Source organism: Talpa occidentalis, unplaced genomic scaffold (genome assembly GCF_014898055.3).
Source record: "Talpa occidentalis isolate TD23 unplaced genomic scaffold, MPIMG_talOcc4v2.1 talOcc4.10, whole genome shotgun sequence".
Classification (NCBI taxonomy): Eukaryota; Metazoa; Chordata; class Mammalia; order Eulipotyphla; family Talpidae; genus Talpa; species Talpa occidentalis.
In genome coordinates this window covers 87,758,196-87,778,649 of record NW_023600993.1, presented here as the reverse complement: position 1 = coordinate 87,778,649, position 20,454 = coordinate 87,758,196, and the positions used below count along the sequence as shown (strand labels likewise).

The following is a 20,454-nucleotide window of genomic DNA, read 5'->3' as shown; positions in this document are numbered from 1 at the left end:
TCTGGTCGATAAGATTGAGTTATGCAAGTACACGTTGAAATTAAGTATAAGAGCAACTCTGTGTAAAAGAAAAAAAAACAGGGAGAGTCCACATGTCCACAAATAGTAGAATAGGTATATAAATGATGGTATACTAGCAGACTAGAACATTATGTAGCCATGGGAAGTTACAAACCAATGCTATGTACTACGAGATGGATGATTTCAGAGGTTTAATATCAAAAGGGAAGGAATCACACCCCCAAAAGCACATGCTGGATGGTTGCATTTAACTAAGATTCAGAAACAGGCGAACTCATATGCGATATTTGTAGCAGCCTTATTCATAACAGCCAAAATGTCCACAAGTGACAGATAAACAAAAGGTGATATGTCCATACCGTGCAATTTGTTCAGCCATAAAAAAGGAAGGAAGCACTGATGCGTGCCAAACACGGGTGAACTTTAAAACACCATGTGAAGTGAAAGAAGCCAGCCACAAAGACCACACACTGTATAGCTGCATTTATGTGAAATGTCTAGTGCAAGTGGATCCATAGGCAGAAAAGAGATGAATGGTTGTGTAGGGATAGAGAAGGGTGGTGGAGAGAAATGGAGAGTGACTGCTGTGGGGTTTTGGGGAGGAGTGAGGAGAAACTAAAATTCATGACTTTTGAATAGACTGAAAATCACAGAATTATACACTTTAAAATGGTTGAATTATATGGTCTGTGAATCTATCTCAATACAAGTTCTAAAGAAAAAAATAGGCAAAAATCATTTCTAGCAACAGAGGTCAGGATGGCAGGTATTGACTAGGGGAAGGGTGAGCCTTGTGAGATACTGACCTATTCTGACCTGAGGGGTGATTTCATAGGCACATACATGTAGAAAATGTGCCATATTGTATCCGAAAGATTTGTGCTCTTAATTTCGTATTTATTATGATGCAATAATAAAGAATCCAAACTGAGGGTAAGCACTGGAAGAACAGTAGTAGAATGTATGATGTCTATGCCAGGAGAGGATAAGCAGGAATAAAGAAAATACTCTCAATCCCAAAGATGGATGGGATGGGGGAATCACATAGAGCATTTGGAAAACTGGACTACGTTCTCAGTGATAAACAGGTCTCACCACACTCCAAAGAACATGTGTCCTGGAGACCACACTCATCAACCCCAGTGGAAATAAGACAGGAATCACTGACCTGAGTTAACTAAGCTCCTCCCAGACCAAGGAGGGGAGGAATAGGTGGGGAGACATCCAGTGAGTGCTGGACACCTCAGGGGTCAAGAGCCAAAATCTTCCTCCCCACCCTTACCAGGGGTAAGGGGCTAAAGTATCAATTCCAAGGCCCCCAGTATCCTCCTGTCCCCATAGATTCTGTGACCTCTAGGTTTTTGCTCGAGAATGTGTGGTTCACCAAGGTATCAGTTGAATTAACAAGGTGGCCCCAGAGAGTCACCTCTCCTGCCACACCCCAGAGCTCCCTGTCTTCAGGATAGTGTTACCTGCATCCATGGAGGCCAAATTGAGGAAAATCGCAGCTCTGCTGGGAGCAGGTCATGTTCCCAGCCCTGCTGCTTGCCAGGCTCTCACTGACCCCCCCTCTGTCCAACCTCACAGGGGCCAAGTTCCCCATCAAGTGGACAGCTCCAGAAGCCATCAACTTTGGCTCCTTCACCATCAAGTCAGATGTCTGGTCCTTTGGTATCCTGCTCATGGAGATTGTCACCTACGGCCGGATCCCTTACCCAGGTAGGGAAGTGACACGAGCTTGGGCTGCTTCCAGGGCCCAGCCTGATTCCCTTCTCTTATGAGTGTTTCCATTTGGATTGAGTTCTTGATCCTCACCCCCAACCTCCCCTTCACTCTCGCCTCTTAGTAAGGGCACTACTACCCTCTCCAAATTTCTTCAGTCTGAAATCTCAGGTTTCCTTGGTCCTTCCTCTTCTGTCTCTTACTGACTATGTCCAACAAGGTTCTAGCCATTTGACTCCAAAACAGATCTCAAGTCTGCCCGCCTATAACCCCACAGCTTCTGCCAATGTCACCTCTCAGCTCAGTGGTGCAGAGGCCTCCTAGCCAGCTCCCAGCTTCCTCCCCACTCTCCTGTAGACCATTCTCCACTAACAGCCAGAAAATTTTTTCTATAATTGTGAACCAGATCCCATCCCTTCTCTGTTTTCCACTATAACTAGGACAAAATCCCAAACTCCTAATTATGGCCTGTAAATCCTGCATGACCCAATCCTTCCCTCGTTCTCCAGCTTTATCTCCCACTGCACCCCACCTCCCAGCCTTCTAAAGCACCACACATCTCTCTGGTGACTGTCTCATAGTGCCCTGAGCTGTTTCAGTCACAGCATCCATCACAGTTGGTAACTGTATGTTTGTTCTATATTTTCCCCATCAGACTAGAAATGATGTCTGCCTTCCCCACAGATGTATCTTCACTGCCTGCCTCTATGCTTGGCATATCGTGGGTACTTAGTAACTTTTTGTTGATGGATAAATGTATGCATTCCTGGATAAATCCTGCTGCCTGTGGACAGCATGCTATACCCATGGACCATACCATTCTACAAAAACATACCCAACATGTTGATTGCCTGGGACTCAGTAAATACTGTTGTTCTCAGTTCCTTTTCGGTTGGGAGGTCTCCTGGGATGTCTGAACCAAAGCACAGGGGTGAAAGGGTAAGGTGTATATAAAGAGTCCCTGACATTTTACAAAAACTGTCCTGAAATTGAATTCTAAGTGAGTTTTCTTCTCCTATCCCAGTGTCTTCACCTATAAAAAATTTAAGTAATGGTATCTACCTTGTGTGGATGGTTGTGAAAATTAGAAGTAAGGTGATATAGATGCTTAGTTCATTTAACAGTATTTATTGAATTCCTACCATGTATTTAGAACTGAAGATAACATTGAGAGACAACATTCCTGCTTGTGAGGAGTTGAGGTTCCAGCCTGGAGGGACACGCCCTGAACAGACACACCCTCTCAGATGGAGATCAAGTTGAGAAGAACATGAGGCAGTGGTGTGGGAGAAGGGGGTGGTGTTGGGTTTCTGTAGACAGGAAGTACCTGTCAGAGCAGATCATATTTGAGCTGAAGGAAAGCTGAGAAAGGATCTAGAGAAAGCATTCCAGGCAGAAGACACTGCTGGTTCTAGGGCCTGAGTATGCATGGAGAATAGCAAGGAAGTCAGGGAGCTGGGACCAGGAATGAGAGCAGGTGGTAGATAGTGAGGTTGGTGGAAAGAATGAGTCTAATCTAAGTGTACGGAAGCCCTTGGAGGTTCTGGGCAAAGAAGTGGCATCACCTGATTCCATCTTTAAGTGATGCTTTGTTTGGTTAAGTGTAGAGTGCAGAACAGATCACAAGCAGGTAGGTGTGGCAGCCCTCAGAGTCACAGGCAGAGATGGCACTAGAGATCAGTTAATGGGTTGATTATACATTTCAAAGGAAGAAAGGGTGTGGCTGGTGATGGACAGAGAAGAATCCAGGATAATTCTCCTGGTTTTCATTGAGCAACTGGGTGGGTAATGGTCTGGGGGTAAAAATTCAAGAGCTCTGTTTCAGCCTTGTTACATTCCTAAGGTGATTTGTAAGCAAACAAGTTAAGATGTTCAAGGAAGTCCTTGAATAGTTGAACTTGGAGTTCAAGGTTGGTAATATAAATCTGGGGATCATCATAATCATGTAAACAGCTCTTTTAAAGGATAATTAACATAAACTTAAATTGAATAGTGGTCCCACTCATAAGGTGACATCAACACTGGGTACACCAGTAAAAGCCAGGCAATGGATTCTGGAGCTCTGTATCCATCAGGATATACTAGACTGCAAGTAACAAAATGACAGACTAAGAAAGGCCAGAACAATAGCCAATAACAAGGAGTCTGGCGTTGGTGCCTGGTTAATTAGCTCAACCACTCTCAGGACTTTCTCTGTGACTGTCTTCCTCATGTGGTGAAATGGCTGCTGCTGCTCCAACAATCACATTGTCTCATAGTGTCCAAAGGAAGGAGGAAGGGTGTGGCCCCCACACCTCTTTTCTTATCAGGGAGGAAAGCCTTTCCTGGAAGTCTCCCAGGGGACTCCCCCTCAGCTCCCGAGGCCCAAACTAGGAAGTGTGTCCCTGCCACAGCTGCAAGGGAGGGTGGGAAGGGAAGTTGTACTTTCACAGCAGGACAGGCACACCTCCTACAGGTAGGTGAGGAGTGAAGACCACTGGGGAGGCTGCAGTGTCTACCGCCCCCGCCCCCCACCCGCACTCCGGAGCTGCTATCCCAACTCTTCCCCTTTTAATTGCATGGCTCGTTCTTAGGGATGTCAAACCCGGAGGTGATCCGATCTCTGGAGCGTGGATACCGGATGCCTCGACCAGAGCACTGCCCAGAGGAGCTCTACAACATCATGACTCGCTGCTGGAAGAACCGCCCTGAGGAGCGGCCCACCTTCGAATATATCCAGAGTGTGCTGGAAGACTTCTACACAGCCACCGAGAGCCAGTACCAGCAGCAGCCATGATGGGCAGGACCAGGGCAGGGCCAGGCTCCAAGGCTGTGCCTGTGACTCCAGGACTGGCTGCCAAGTCCCTACCCACCCTTCCAACTCTGCAGCATCTGCCCTCATTCTAACCACAGCCCTCATCTGTCAAGTGGGCGGGGTGGACTGGACAATCTCTTTTTGAATCTAGCAATCTACAATCTGCCATTCTCAGGAGAACCCCTGAGTTGATATTTCTATTTCCTGGGACAGTTGGATTCTAGTTATATCTGTGGTTTGGATGGGGCACTTTAAAATTAATGAAATAAATATTTAAATAAAAGGTACTAATGCTGGGCCTCCCTGATGGCACAGGGGATTGAGCGCAGTGCTTGTGAGGCTATCCGCAGCCTTTGCTGCGTGAGTTTGATCCCTAGCCAGCTGGGGAGCAACCCACATGGTGCAGCAGACCTCTCCTGTCTTGCCCGCTGTTCCCCTCAGCAGTGTATTTTGGTACATCTGCCTGTTCTGCTCCCCACTCTCTGGTGAATTGCCTCACCCTGGACGGTACCCCACTGCTTCACTGACAGATTAGCTTTTTTTGTCCAGCCAGTTCCTAAATATCTGTTTGCCTTTTTGCTGTAAGATAATACCAAAAGGGGAAAGGACACTCCCAGAGGAGTGAGATTCAATGTTAGGAGTTTCTAACTGCCAAAAATTGTTGCAGGCTGTATTATTGTTCTGTTGCTACTGTAACAAATTGCCACAAACTTGTTGGCTTAAAATAGGCCAAAATTGTTAGCTCGAAGTTCCAGAGGTAAGAAGTCTGAACTGGGTTGGCAGGGCTACACACCTTCTGGAAGCTCAAGGGGAGAATCATGCCTCTTCAGCTTCCAGAGACTGCTTGTTCCTTGACTAGTGGTTCCTTTCTACTCTTCGCTCTAGACTCTGCTTCCATAACCACATCTTCCTGACTTCCAGTCTCTTGCTTCCCTCTCTCCCTGTAAGGACTACTGTAATTACTTTGGACCCACCAGGATAATCCAGACTAACCTTTCCATCTCAAGATTCTTAATCACACCTGCAAAATCCTTTTGACCATGTAAGGTAATATCTTCACAAACTTCAGAAAAACACGGGGAAAGGTATAACAAACACCACAAGCATGAACCATGACCCCCCAAAATGTACAAACTAGATTTCATTAAAATTTAAAACTCTGCTCTGATAAAGATACTGTTAAGAAAATGAAAGACAAGATGTGATTTAGGAGAAAATATTTGCAAGGACTGATATCCAATATATACAATGAACTCTTAAAATTCAACAATAAGAAAACAACCCAATTTAAAATTGGGGGAAAGACCCAAACAGATACCTCACAGAAGGAGGAGATGTGCAGGTATCAGATAAACTTATGAAAAGATGCCCACCATCATGTGTCAATAGAGAAATACAAATTAAAACAATGAGTTACCACCTCACACCTATTAGAATGGCTAAAATCCAGAATCCCAACAACTCCAAATTCTGACAAGGATGTGCAGCAACAAGAATGTTCATCCATTGCTGGTGTGAAGACAAAATGGTGATGCCACTTTGGAGGACACTTGGCAGTTTCTTACAAAACTAAACACACTCTTGCCATACTTCCAGCCATGGCACTCCTTGGTATTTACTCAAATGAGTCGAAAGCCTATGTCCACACAAAAACCTACACACTAATGTTTATAACCACTTTATTTATAATTGTCGAAAGTTGAAAGCAAATTTCAGAAAGTGAATGAACTGTGATATATCCATATAATGGAATTTTGTTTATGATAAAAAGAAATGAGCTATTAAGGGGCCTCCATGGTGGCGCAAGGGGTTAAGCACAGCACTATAAAGCAACCCTCAGCTTCTGCAGCACGAGTTCAATCCCCAGCTGGCCAGGGAGCAACCCACATGGCGCAGCAGAGCTCTCCTGTCTTGCCCACTGCTCCCCTCAGCAGTGTATTTCAGTCAGTCTGCCTGTCTGCTCCCCACTCTGTCTCTGGTGAATCCTCTCACCACCCCCCCCGCACCTCTGGCTTGTACCCCAGCTCTTGTATGCATAAAAATAAATAAATCTTTTTTTTAAAAAAAGAAAGAAATGAGCTATCAAGATATGGAAGAACCTTAAAACTTTAGACCCTTAAAAAACATACCACTGAGTAAAAGTCAATCTGAAAAAGCTACATACTGTATGATTCAAGCTACATAAGCATTCTGTTAAAGGCAAAATTAAACAGACAGAAAAAGACCAGTGGTAACTGGGGTTTGGAGGGGAGAAAGAGAGGGATAAATAGATGGCGATTTTCAGGGCAATGGAACTATTATTCTCTGTGATACTTTCCAAGGTGGATATATATCTCTATAGAAGATAGAATGTACAACACAAAGAGCAAATCCTAATGTAACTATGGATTTAGGTTAATGATAACATGTCAATGTAGGCTCATCAATTGCAACATGTTTACCACACCACAGCAAGATGTTAATAGGGGAAAGTGGGAGCTGGATGAGGAGGTATCTGAGAACTTTCCACTCATTTTTCTATAAATTTGAAAGTGCTCTAAAACATGAAGTCTATTAAATGAAAAACAAAAACACGGGACATTGTACCAGCAATTCTATGGAAAAGCTGCATGCATTCTTTCCCTGGAAGGTGGCAAAGAAAGGCATAGGGAAGATGCTCTGTTGTAAGAAGTTAATGACTTGCTTCCCTCTAGTCCCTATCTGTGGGTTTGAGTTTAAATACAAGAAAAACATTGTTTCACTTCTTCTTTGTGATTTAGAAAACTGCCTCCTTATTCCCCTACCCTCAATTTTGTCACAATATGCCCTGACATAAAACTGTATCAGGTTGCATTCCATTTGCACCCCTACCCTTTTGAGGGTTGGCAATGACTGCTAGTTGTCCCCATATCCATGTTGCCCCTTCTAGAGAAACAGAATATTTATCATGGACATGTGACTACTCAGAGTGAAGGTTACACTTCCCACTCCCTCTGGCAGCAAAGTATGGACATGTGATGAAGTTCTGATCAATTGGTTGGAAATAAAAGTACAGGATCCTTCCTTATATGATGATTAATGTGGGGTCTTTGGAAATATTTTAGGAACAGCCACCATCAGTTAAGACAGATTTCAGGGCTCAGTATGCATCATCAATATTCCTTAAAGTGGGCTGAACTTTTAGCTGCTTTTATCTGTATCACTGCACCTGAGGGCTATTTTCCTAAAACTGCTGAGGGCCTCAGCTTCCAGTGTTCCCAGAAGATCTAAGAGCTAAGGAATTAACGCCTTCTGGGATCAATCCTCAACTAATGACTTTGGGGATTCAGTGTATAAATACCCCAGCTCCCTTGCCTCTTGGGTGTGTATTTTGCATTGTTTTCCATAGTTTCCCCACAGGATTAAGCTTAAGTTACCCACAGTGCTGACTTACTCGGCAACACACTCTCTCCAAGTATAATTCTGACACGAATGTGGGTTGATAGTCTCATTTATATTCATGAGTCCAATGAAAATAAAGTGAAATCATGAACACATATATTGGAACTTCACTTGTTAATCCGTGATATGAGCAACTTCCTTGCTATGGAATAGGTAGGAGTTTAAAATACTGTCACAGTTGTGCTAATCACAATGTAACAGCAACAGGCACAGCATTAACTGCATTACTGACTTTTTTCCATTATTTTAAGCCTAAACCAGGGTTTAGCAAACTATGGCAAAGTTCATTTTGTTGGAACACAGCCAGGCCCACTTTCTATCATCTGTAACTGTGTATATGCATTACTGAGGCAGAGTTGAGTAGTTGTGACACAATCACATGGTCTGCAAAGCCTAAAATACTGTCTGGCCCTTTACAGAAAACCTTGTGAACAGAACAAAAAAATGCAAACCCTGATATTTTTGTGGTGTAAATATTCCCACTCTCGTCAATTTGAAAATACCAACCAAACTGCATTTGGGGGAACCCAAACTAGGAGAGGTAAGTAAGCTTCTAGCTTGCAAAGCCATTGTTATGGGAGGGGTTAAGGGTGGGGTTCTTCCTTGCAGTTGGAGCAATTCCTAACTGATAAAGTGAGGCTTAGGTTAATTCATAATGAATATATTTTTTGAATGCACCCTTAGGAGGGATACAGTTGGGAACAACACAGATCTAGTCCAGGACTTCGTAGGTGATGGACAATAACAAATAATGAAATTATACAGATCATCTTCAATTTGCAATGTGATTACATCCCTATAAATCCATTGTAAGTTGAAAATACCTTTAATTTGAAAGTGATTTTATAGACTTAACCTACCAAATCGCATAGCTCAGCCTATTCCACCTTAAACATGCTCAGAACAGTTACATTAGCCTAGCCTAAGTTGGGCAAAATCATCTAACACAAAGCTTATTTTATAATAAAGTGTTGAGTATCTCATGTAAGTTGTTGAAACCATACTGAAAGTGAAAAAAATCTGTAAGATATTGGTTATTTACCCTGGTGATCATGTAGCTAGGTCAAGTTGTGTTGCTGGCCCTGCCTGGCATCATCAGAGTGAATCCTACATGTACTACTAGTCTGAGAAAAGATCAAAATTCAAAGTGTGATTTTTACTGAATGTGCAGTGTACTGCTTTCACACCATCATAAAGTCAAAAAATCCTAAAGTGATCCATCATAAGTGGGGTACTATGTGTTTGTATACATCCAGTCAGGGAGTACTTCTGTGAGGAGGTAACCACTGAACTGAGATATGAACATAAAAGAAGGGGCTAAAGCACAAAATGTTAAGAGTATTCCCAACAGAAGGCAGTTATCTTTGCAGATAATCCACTACAGTGTTACTCACAGGTGGGGATCAGAACTCAACTGCCCCCTGCCAGGAGATAGAATTAGATTAGGGAGACTCAGGAGGTTTAGCAAAATGTGAAATGTTGCAGCACGCAGAAAATGTTCAGTAAGTGACGATGATTATTATTAATCATTATTTTTCTTTTAACAAATGGTTGCAGATAGCACTTTACAGTGATATGAAGACTAAATGAACACCATGTATCTTTGAGTCCCCTTTTCCAGGTACCAAAAACTAAGGCTTAAGAAGATTGAGTGACTTGCCTCAAGTCACAGACAGCTAACTAGCACATAGGAAAGTCCATATTCAAGTAAGTTTCCCTCCACTATTATACTTTCCCATTTTCATTATACATTTCTATTTCTCATTCATTCAATTTTTCTACTTTTCATTCATTCTATTCTACTTTTCATTCACTCATTTAATAAATTGTTATATTGGACACCCACCATATACACAATGGAATATACATAAGCATATAATGACAATTATTTATTGACTACATACTATGTGACATTAAGTCACTGGAACCTCATCATAAGGTTGGGACCCAAGTATTATAGTAATCCTCTTGTAGTCTCACAGATAAGAATGAGGTAGAGCGAAGTTAAATAAAAGTCAGGATTCTACCCTCACGGTAATTGCAGTATATTGGAGAGGCTACAGGATAGTCAAGAAAACAATAGAAGTTATTTTTTGGATTAGAACTGCCATTGGAGCCCTGGTACTGAGCCCACTGTCCCAAATCAGCACCTCGGGTAACCCTGGCAACGGGATTCTCTGCCACTAGTAAACATGGCGCCCAGAGAAAGCCCTTATTTATACATACACCACCCCCCTCCATTTCCCACAGTGCAATGGGATGAATGTGGGGAGGCGCTGTCTCTGCCAGGAGCTAATATGGCTACCGTAGTTACACCATTCTCTTTCTTCACCTAATCAGCGACCTGACTGCCCAGACCAAGGTGTTGGCTATGAGCTAAGTCTTCTTTGGCGCTCCACTGGCCGCGACTATAAGAGCGATTGAAACCGGGCACAATCTCGCGGCGTTAAACTCCGTAACCAGGAAATCTCCACTTCCGCTGACGTAATTACGGCGACACGTGGATCCAAGATGGCGGCGGCGATGGTGAGTGAAGGAGACTCCGAGAACCGGAGATGGAGCGGGGCTCTTCGGGGTGTCCTAGGACCTTCCGGTGCCCCATACCTGGCCCGAGCCACCTCTGGGGCCCTCAGCTCATGCTTGAGGAACGTCCCTGATTGGGCTCGTCTCCCCCAGACACCCTCTCCCTAGCCTTGGCCCCTCACGTAGGCTTGTCAAGGCCTGGAGCTTTGAGGGAGGCACTGATTCGGAGGAAAGATTTAGGTTACCGCTGGTTCCTATTCCTGCTTTGGTACCCGCCTCCTGTGATCCCGTTTTCACTTCCCCGCCTAGATCCCTCCACAGAACTCCCCATTATTCCCACCCTCGCTCCTCCTCCTCACGTCCAGAACCTGTTCTTTTCGCTTCCCTAGTATCCTGACCAGTCCGCAGATGCGACCTCACCTCTAAGCAGCCTCCCAACCCAAACCCACTTTCAGGTCCTTTCCAGAAACTCTGTCCTCTCATCCACCTCAGCTGTTCGACAAAATGCTCGTACAGTTTTGGACTGTCGTTACCCTGGAGCCTGCCCTCACCGCTTCCCTCCTCTCTTCCATCACTAGACCTTTGCCTAACCGTTTCTCTTGTCTCTCCATCAACTCCCTGCCTCTCTTTTGGGGAGCGGCTATCCCATTAGTTCCTGATCTTTACTGCGCATAAGATTGGGGGGATTATAGGGGGAGATATATTAAAAATTCCCTAGGGCCAGGCCATGCTCAGGGATATGCACCTTTTATAAGCACGTCTGCGACCCCTAGTTCATGCCTGACGTACCTCCCTGAGTAGATTCTACTCCCAAACTGCCACTCTCCGGCCCTTGGCCCTGCACTCAAACATGTCAGGGCCTAAAGTTTTGGGAAAGGCACTGATTCGAGGAGCCATCTCAACTACCCCCTCCACTAGTTCCAATTTCTGCTTCGGTCCCTGCCTCCTGTAACCCCCATAATCCAGTGATTATGATGGGGGTAGTTTGTGAACTACTGAAAAACAATATTTTATCCCCTCCTGGCTCCCTTCCCTTCCTTACAGCACCACACAACTAGTTAGGGATAAAGATTATGTAGGCTGGAGCTCCTTTGGATGAAGGCTGTGTGTGGATAGGGCTGCAGGTAAAAGAACTGTGCCTGGAAAGGGGGTCAGACATTGTTGGCTCCTAGTTCAGAACCCTGGAAATAGATCTATGAAAAATTGACTTTTTTTTTTTTTCCAGAAGCTTGGCTCACATTTGGCTTGTCGAGATACAAGAATCAAAGTTGAAGTCATTTTTAGTCCAGGGTGATTTTCCTAGATGTTCCTGTGTGTTATTTCCACAACAGATAATGAATGCAAGGGAGGCAGAAAAGGAAGTGACATTTGACTTTAGCAAAGGAAGATTCTTGTTAAATTCTTTGGTGGTGTTTTTCTCTAAACCAGGTAGATTACTGGCTGATAACCAGCTTCCCTCCTGTCAATCACCTAACTTAATCCCTTTTGTTAGTGAGTGATTTCTTATTTAGAACCTCAGATGGCAGGTAAAATGTCACAGCCTGCCTGGTTTCGGTGACCTCAGACTTCAGTCTAAACCGTAAGTGGAGAAGATCCAAAATTGGTTTTCCAAAACCTATTTTTTTCCTGAACCACATTCAAAACAAGGATGGCATAAAAATTTATAGGAAAAGTCACATCTTCTCTTGCCATTGGGAAAAAGTTCAGTGAAATGGCATTTGTAGAATTGCACTGGAAAATTCCTTTGCTGGTCACAGGTTTTTAAGAGGTAATAAGTTAGCAATACATATTTCTGGTAAACATTTATTTAATCAACAAATATTTGAGTGCCTGCTCTATGCCAAGACCTAGGGATGTAATTGTGAATTAGAGGGTCAAGGTCCTTATCATGTGGAGCTTTTCTGGTCTAATGAGACAGGAAGTGAACAAGGAAATAAATGAACATGCTAATGTCAGATGGTGGTAATTCCTGTGAGGGCGGTGAGGTGATGATAGTGATTGGGAGTGGCCAAAATGCAATGGCTCTGGATTAAGTGTTCAGAGAAATCCCAGAGAGGGTGACTTGAGTTGAGACCCGATGAAGAATGTTCCAGGCAAAGGAAATGGCAAGTGAAAAGGGCCAAGGTGAGAATGAGCCTGGAAGACTGGAGAAATTGATGCAGGGTGAAGGGTGGGGTTGGAAGAGGACAGTAGAAGGATAAAATCAGAGAGAGGCAGGAGCAGCTGTGTTTCCAGAAGCGCATGCCTATAGTAGGGGTGGATCGCTGTTACAGTTTATAGTCTGTGTACTGAATTTTGAAAGAGACTATACTCTTAGGGTATTTTTCCTTCCCACCACCTCCAGGACAGAACAGTACAGGTTTGGCTTGTTCTCAGACTACAGAGAGGCCATGGAAAGGAGTTTGGATTTTGTTCTAAGCACTGTGATTTTTGTCCTGTCACCTGGGAGTGTTGTACTGTGCTTACATGATGAATACAGTTTAAAGGGTGCACATGAGAAACTTCAGGTTTGACACAATAGCAAAAAGGGGTGGAAGCTAGTTTGTTACAGGGGGAATGTGTAATAGCAGAGTAGGGTCACAGGTAGACTGAGGTTGGTCTGTGTCAAGCAGTGTATTACTCAGAAGTCACAGCAGTCCCATACCCCGTACACACAGAGTATTTCACATCCACTGGGGATGGAGGCTTGTGGAGCTGCTTTGGGGTATATGGGTTTCTGAGGAAACCGAAGAGGAACTTAGCTAGTGGATTCAGTGACCGTGGGAACAGGCTAGGTTTTTGGTTTGTTCTTTTGTTTTGAAAGTTGGGGTTGTGGGTACAAGTTTCAAGTGGTGTCTTAGCCATTTCCCTCCCTGCCTTTCTTTGATGAATGACTCTTCTTCCCTGAAGGGTTGGAATAGTGGGTGTTTCCCAAACCTGGGCAGGACTTCTGTCACTGAAGGAGTAGATGGCCAGTGTCAAATTCCCTCTAGTGTTCCTGCTTTCCATTTAGATAAATCTATAAAGTTACAGAATAGGAAGTTGATCTAGCTGGGTTTGAAATGAGAGTAGGCTTGTGTCTCTTTGTGGAAATGTTGAGCATATGGAGTATGCTCTTGAGAATATTATTTTGTTGGAACTAGGGAAATGTGCATTGAATGCATTTGTAGACATCTCAGCAATGTAGAATTTCCGTTTGAAGAATGAGTTTTTCTTTCACATATATTATTGTTCCTTTTGTTTTGGATTTTGTTATCTTTTTCCCTTTTTTATTGCATAATATTCATATACCATAAAATTCACTCTTGTGAATTGTACAGTTCAGTAGTGGTTAACATATTCACAAGTTGTGCAACCATCACAACTTCCAGAACATTTTCATCACCACACAAAGAAACCCATTAGTAATCACTTCCCACTCTACCCTCTCCCCAGTTCCCGTCAGTCATTAATTTACTTTCTGTCTGTATGGATTTGCCTGTTCTGGATAATTCATATAAATGGAATCATATAATATCTGGTGTTTTAAATCTGGCTTTTTTTACATGGCCTAATGCTTTCAAAGTCCATCCATGTTGTTGTACCTCATTCCTTTTTGTGGCCAAATAATATTTCATCAGTTGATGAAACTGGAATTGTTTGCAATTTCAGTTGTTATGAATAATGTTGTTATAAACATTAGTCTACAAGTTTTTATGTGAACATACATTTTCAGTTTTCCTGAGTCTATAAGTAGGATTGGAATTATTGGGTCACATCACACTCTTTCGAAGTTACATGGTTTTGATCCAGTCCAGAGGCCTGGGAATGGACTGAATGACCTCAGGATTCCTCTGAGCTGATGGCCCAGGAACTGGTTTTTTTTTTTTTTTAATTTATTTATTTATACAAGAACTGGGCACAGTCCAGAGGTGCCGGCGGGTGAGAGAATCCACCAGAGACAGAGCAGGGAGCAGAACAGGAAGATAGACTGAAAACACTGCTGAGGGGAGCAGCAGGTGAGACAGGAGAGGTCTGCTGCACCATGTGGGTCACCTCCCTGGCCGGGGATCGAACTTGTGCTACACTGGCTGCTGATAGCTTCATAGGTTGCGTCTTAACCCCTTGCACCACCAGGGAGGTCCCCCAGGAACTGTTTTTAGTGTTGTATTCTGGATGGTAGAGTCTTGCATGCAACAAGAGGTAGGCAGGAGGACTGGACTCTGCCACCACACTAGCGCTTGTGTGAAGTTGCTGGTGGGCATCAACCTGTTAAGGAAGAAGCACTGGTGCTACAGTTAGGCAGCCTGGACTTAGTCCCAGCACTGCCATTGATCCACTCTGTGGCCCTGGGCAATAAAGGCCTGGCCTTTATAGGTCTGTTTCTATGTATGTCATGTTTGAAATTAAGGTTTGGACTTGATTTCTGAGTTCCAAGTTCATTCAGTTACCTTTGCTAATAAACTAAACAATATGCCTATAAAGTCAGATTGATTTTGTTTTGTTTCCGTGGTCATAGTCCCTGATCTTTCCAAGCTGCTGTTAGTTATGGTTACCTTGTCTAATCTCTTGAGTTGCCCCCCCTCCCGGCCCCCGGCACAGTTTCTGAAGGGGCTGCTATATCCATGGAACAGAGGTGGTGATCCCAGTCCTTAGTTCAAATGTGTTGCTCTGAGGAGTCTCTTAAAAGGAGTGCCTTTAATCCCCTCAGGAAGTACAGAGGAGGCAGAGACAGCATGACGTAGGCTCTTGGTTTCTCTTTTACAACTTGGACGAAAGTTCCCCTTTGATCCCAGCATTAAAGAAGCAGGTTGCAGAATGTTGTAGAAGGTTGAGTTTTGATCTCTGGGCACTGGCAGGAATGTGGGAAGGACCCAGGATGAACAGGGCCATCTGGCTACAGATGAATGATGGAGCTACCGATCACCCCCAAACTTGCTTTGATCCCTGAACCATTTGCTAGCACTAAATGGGACACAGTTGCAGACACCCAGTACTTCTTAGTTTCATCTCTTTCTTCTTCATTGCTTCCTTCTCTGCCTTCCTAACGTGATTTCTCACCTCTGCCTGATCACTAAACTGACACACCTCCAGGGTTTGAAGTCCTGAGGTTTTGTATTTAGAGGGCATGTTAAGTGCTACCAGCAGTTCTTTAGAACAAAAAAATCAAATAACAATTTGGAACTGAATTCCTAAGTCAGTTTGCAGGAGAGACGGTGCAGTGGCAAGTAATTTAACATCTTTGGGTCTCAGTTTCTACCAGAAGTCTGTAAATTCACAGTCATCCTGTGGCCCACATCTTCACACATATGGACCTGATTTGGGGTGGAGAGGGTTGACTGGCAGGGAATGTTAAAACTTTTTGAGTTAGGGGCCTCCCCGGTGGCGCAGCGGTTGAGCGCTGGGTTGCGAAGCTGCCCACAGCCTCTGCGGTGCTGGTTCGATCCCCGGCTGCTCCCCGGCCACTGGAGGAGGATCCACATGGTGCGCAGACCTCTCCTGCCGCCCGCTGCTCCCCTCAGCAGTGTATTTCGTCAGTCTGACTGCTCTGCTCTCCCCTCTGGCTCTGGTGAATTCTCTCACCCTCCCGTGCTTCTGACTGTGCTCAGTGCTTGTATAAATAAATAAAAAATAAATCTTTAAAAAAAAAAAAAAAAAACTTTTTGAGTTAGTTGTAATTGGGAGAATTCACATAAAAAATTATTTATTTTAATTTTCTTTTCAAAATGTGGGTCCAAATGCCTCATCAGGACCATTGCCCATGGAGGGTCCAATTCACCACCTTCCCCTCTATTCCCACTTGTCTTCTGAGTGGCTTTTTCATTTAGGTTTGTGATAATCCCCTGTGTTACTTGACTTCAGGGTAAAATGTTCTTCTCATATGACACATTTCAGTGGATAAACATTGTACCCAATCTATTATTCCATCTAATCTTCACAAAAGCCCATTTTAGAGATGAAGAAACTAAGACGTGGTCTAAAGAATTCGGCTAGAATGTTTTTTTTAAGATTTATTTTATTTTATGTACACAAGTGCTGGGGCACAGGCCAGAGGTGTGGGGAGTGAGATGATTCACCAGAGACAAAGTGGGAAACAGAACAGGCAGATCGACCAAAATACACTGCCAAAAGGATCAGTGGGCGAGTCAGGAGAGGTCTGCTGCACCATGTGGGTTGCTCCCTGGCCAGCCTGGGGATCGAACTCGTGCTGCAGAGGCTGCGGATAGCTTCATATGTTGCCTCTTAACCCCTTGTGCCACCAGGGAGGCCCGCCCTCGGCTAGAATCTGCCACTGATTTGCTTTATGACTTTTGGCTTCATTAAACCTTTATCTTTTTTTTATCTTTTTTTTTTTTTTGAAGATTATTTTATACAAGAACCGGGGTACAGGCCAGATGCGTGGGAGGGTGAGAGGATTCATCAGAGACTAAGTGGGGAACAGAACAGGCAGACTAACATAATACACTGCTGAGGGGAGCAGTGGGCGAGACAGGAGAGGTCTGCCACACCAAGTGGGACCCTCACCGGCCGGCCAGGATGGAACCGGCACTGCAGAGCCTGTGGACAGCTTCACAGCGCCGTGCTCAACCGCCTGCGCCACCAAGGGAGGCCGAAACCTTTATCTTTTTAAAAATCTTTTTTTAAGTTATAAAATATACACGACATAGAACTTACCATTTCAAATGTAGAGTTCAGAGGCTTTAAGTCCATTCACATTGTTGTGCAAACAGGACCCCAGCCCTGTGTGGGCGGTGCGCCTGAAATCATTTTCTCATTTTTTGAATGAGGGTGATACTTTCCTCTGAGGATATTTGTAATGAGAAAACGAAACGAGATGAAAGTGCCACACACAGTGGGGTCTCTGTAACTTTTGCACTCCAAAGTTTGAAGTCTTCCAGAGGTAAACCATGTAGGCCTGTTGCTTGGGCGAACAGTTCTTTTATAAACATCCAAGTCGGAGAAAGCAGGTAAGTGCAATTCATGGGTTTTATTTCTGCATTTCTTTAGCCTCAGGGTTTACATCTGAATGTCTGTTGCTTAGTGAGGTTTACCTGGGCTGCCATAGACCTGCTGTGGGTTTTTTCCTAACCTGAAAGAATAGTTTTGAGTCTTTTCTGTATTGCTGCTCTGTGTCTGTAGGCTCTGAGCAGAGTCTCAGAGTTTGGAGTCTCCTGTGGCTAATTTGGTTCTGTTGTCTTGCTCTGTGAGTTCTTGAGTTCCGTGGGGCTGCTTGGTAAGTGGTCTTTAGTTGTCAGTAGCCATCCTGGGTGTGTGGTTGAATTCTTGGGGAGTGTTAAGTGATTAGGTAATTGATTTCAGTTAGCTGTTGACAAACTCTGCCCCCAAAACCCTTTTTTGTGTTTTTTTTTTTTTTTCTTCTTAATCTAGGGAGCAGTTGCTAAGTGGTCTTAAAATGATGACTGTATCTTTGAGAAAGAAAAAGGAGACTGCCAATTAAGAACGTTGCTGCTTTTGCAGCAGGAAAGGCATAGAATAGGAACCAGAAAGTCTGTACAGGTCAGCCAGACTGTACTGCTAGTTGATGCTATTTATGGGAAAGGAGTTGCAAGGCAGAGAGCTCCAGAAAAGAAGAGGTTAACTAAAGGTTAACTTTGGGCCACAGAGAAATGTGAGTGATTGAAATAATTTTCAGTTCTCAGGGGAAACTTCCTATTTTCTTTGAAAGAAGTTTATTTTTCATACCTTTCAAACTGGGTGGGGCAAATTTGAGGGGTTTAGGGGGATTTTTAGTCCTAGCAGTCCTTCATTGTACTGTTTGGGAGAGTCTTTCTGGCTCTCAAGAATAGACTAGCGGAAGGCAAGACCTTGATTCTTGGTCTCTTGACCAGCTTAACTTTCCAGGTCACCTGTATCTTTGCCATTGGTAGGGTGTTAGGTGTCAGTAGAAAGGGTTTCTAGATTGCCATCATCTTGTTCCTTAACATGCTGCTTCTGCAGTCTCGTGACTTAGAAACCAATTAAAGCAAAATAAGGTTGAATGGTCTGGTTCACATCTCTTAGGACTCCTTTTTCTTTCATGGTTCTGACCATACAAAACATGTTTGCTAAATACTTAACTGACTTTTCAGATTGAACCTAGCATTAAAAAGTAAAGAAAGGGGGCCTCCCTGGTGGTGCAGCGGTTGAGCACTGGGTTGCGAAGCTGCCCGGCGGCCTCTGCAGCACCGGTTCGATCCCCGGCTGCTCCCCAGCCACCAGAGGAGGGTCCCACATGGCGCACAGACCTCTCCTGCCGCCCGCTGCTCCCCTCAGCAGTGTGCTTCGGTCCTTCTGCCTGCTCTGCTCCCTGCTCTGGCTCTGGTGAATTCTCTCACCCTCCCGCGCTTCTGACTGTATCCAGTGCATGTATAAACAAACCAAACAAACAAATAAATAAATAAATAAAACATGCCTCTAAATAAAAAAAAAAAAAAGAAAGTAAAAAAAGGGCCTCCCCAGTGGCGCAGCGGTTGAGCGCTGGGTTGTGAAGCTGCTGCAGCCTCTGCAGAGCCAGTTTCATCCCCGGTGGCTGGGGAGAGGGTCCCACATGGCGCGCAGACCTCTCCTGCCGCCCGCTGCTCCCCTCAGCAGTGTACTTCGGTCCTCTGCCTGCTCTACTCCCGCTCTGGCTCTGGTGAATTCTCTCACCTCCCGCGCTTCTGACTGTACCCAGTGCTTGTATAAATAAATTAAATAAATAAGTAAATAAAAATAAATAAATCTTTAAAAAAAAAAAAAAGTAAAGAAAGATACAAAGGCATTTCCCTAGAAGCAGATGCTTTGCTACTCCTCACTCCCTTACAGAAATGAACTGTAGATCAAATATCCTCTATCGGGCTGTATCAGAGGTACAGAGGAAATGAATTAAAGGAAGAAGTTGGAATGGTATTCAGTACAGGGGTCTTACTAGGGCCTGTGAACTTCAAGGTCCCCAATCCTACCAGAATCATACATCAAAGCCTGCATTTTGGAGGGTGGTTTTTTTGTTTTTGTTTTTCCTTATCCATGGGAACAGGGACTGTTGTCTTTATAAGGTTCTTGGGGGTATGCCACAATCTCTCCTGGGTTAAGGATTGCTGATCTGGTCTGGTTTCCCAAATACCTCGTGTCAGAAGCCCCGCGTCATCTTTCTTACCTGTAACTCCATATGCTATACATCTTCAGGGGAACTCACCCAAGTATCTTCAGAGGCAGCCCATTTCCTCCCCCTTCTTTAAATGCAGATATATTTATTTTGAATATGGGTGAACCATGTATATGGCAGAGTATTTAAAAAGCTATAAATGAAAAGAACATCACTTGGCTACCCCCAATCTGTTCATCAGAAGTAAATAATCTTTTTGATTTAAAAAAATATTTCTCCACATTTGTATGCACATAAAAGTGTCTTTAAAAAAAAAAACACCTTTTTTATAATTTCCAACATTCACAAAAGTAAAATAGTATAACAAATTACCATTACCCATCACCCAGCTTGAGCTAACATTACTATATTGCCAAATGTTTCGTCTTTACTGATTTCTGGCTGTTTTTTACCCCCTTCTGGTATGCAGTGTTGCAAATCAGCGTTACCTTAATAAAAATAATATAATAATAATGACCTCTACCTTATAGGAATATTGTGATTAATTGGGTTATTGCGTGAAACTATGTCTAAGACCCAAAGACTTTTATGTTATATCAGTTTATATAAACAGAACTCCATTATGCCAAACATAAACAGTATAACTGCCATTTGTTATCATCATCATCACATGCTCACAACCTTTTTAACTCACCTGCCTCTATATAGGTATACCTGTTCTTCTGCAATCTTGTGCAAGTTACTTCGTCTCTGAGTCTTGGGTTAACTGGCAGTCATCTGCAAAATGATGACAAAAATCTCTAGGTAGTTGTAGTTGTGAGGATGGTGCATATCAGCATTCGAAAGTGCATAGCACAAAGCAGGGACTAAATGAACTAAAGGAGGAGTGTGTGTGCGCCGCACTGCCTTGTACTTATTTTGTAGATGCTCG

General features: G+C 43.7%; 2 protein-coding genes across 5 annotated transcripts in view; both read left to right on the top strand.

Annotated features, from left to right (window-relative positions):
- HCK (HCK proto-oncogene, Src family tyrosine kinase) overlaps positions 1-6,492 on the top strand; it is a 38,747-nt gene extending 32,255 nt beyond the window's left edge. For all 4 annotated transcript variants that reach the window (XM_037497169.2, XM_037497184.2, XM_037497162.2 and 1 more), the window contains 2 exons: positions 1,609-1,740; positions 4,317-6,492. In XM_037497169.2, the coding sequence (XP_037353066.1) occupies positions 1,609-1,740; positions 4,317-4,519 (335 nt within the window). In that variant the 3' untranslated portion in view covers positions 4,520-6,492. The remainder of the gene's footprint in view (positions 1-1,608; positions 1,741-4,316) is intronic.
- A 3,748-nt stretch (positions 6,493-10,240) lies between these two features.
- The window catches only part of TM9SF4 (transmembrane 9 superfamily member 4), a 44,333-nt gene continuing 34,119 nt past the window's right edge, over positions 10,241-20,454 (top strand). The window contains exon 1 of the mRNA XM_037497144.1: positions 10,241-10,483. Within this exon, the coding sequence (XP_037353041.1) occupies positions 10,469-10,483 (15 nt within the window). The 5' untranslated portion in view covers positions 10,241-10,468. The remainder of the gene's footprint in view (positions 10,484-20,454) is intronic.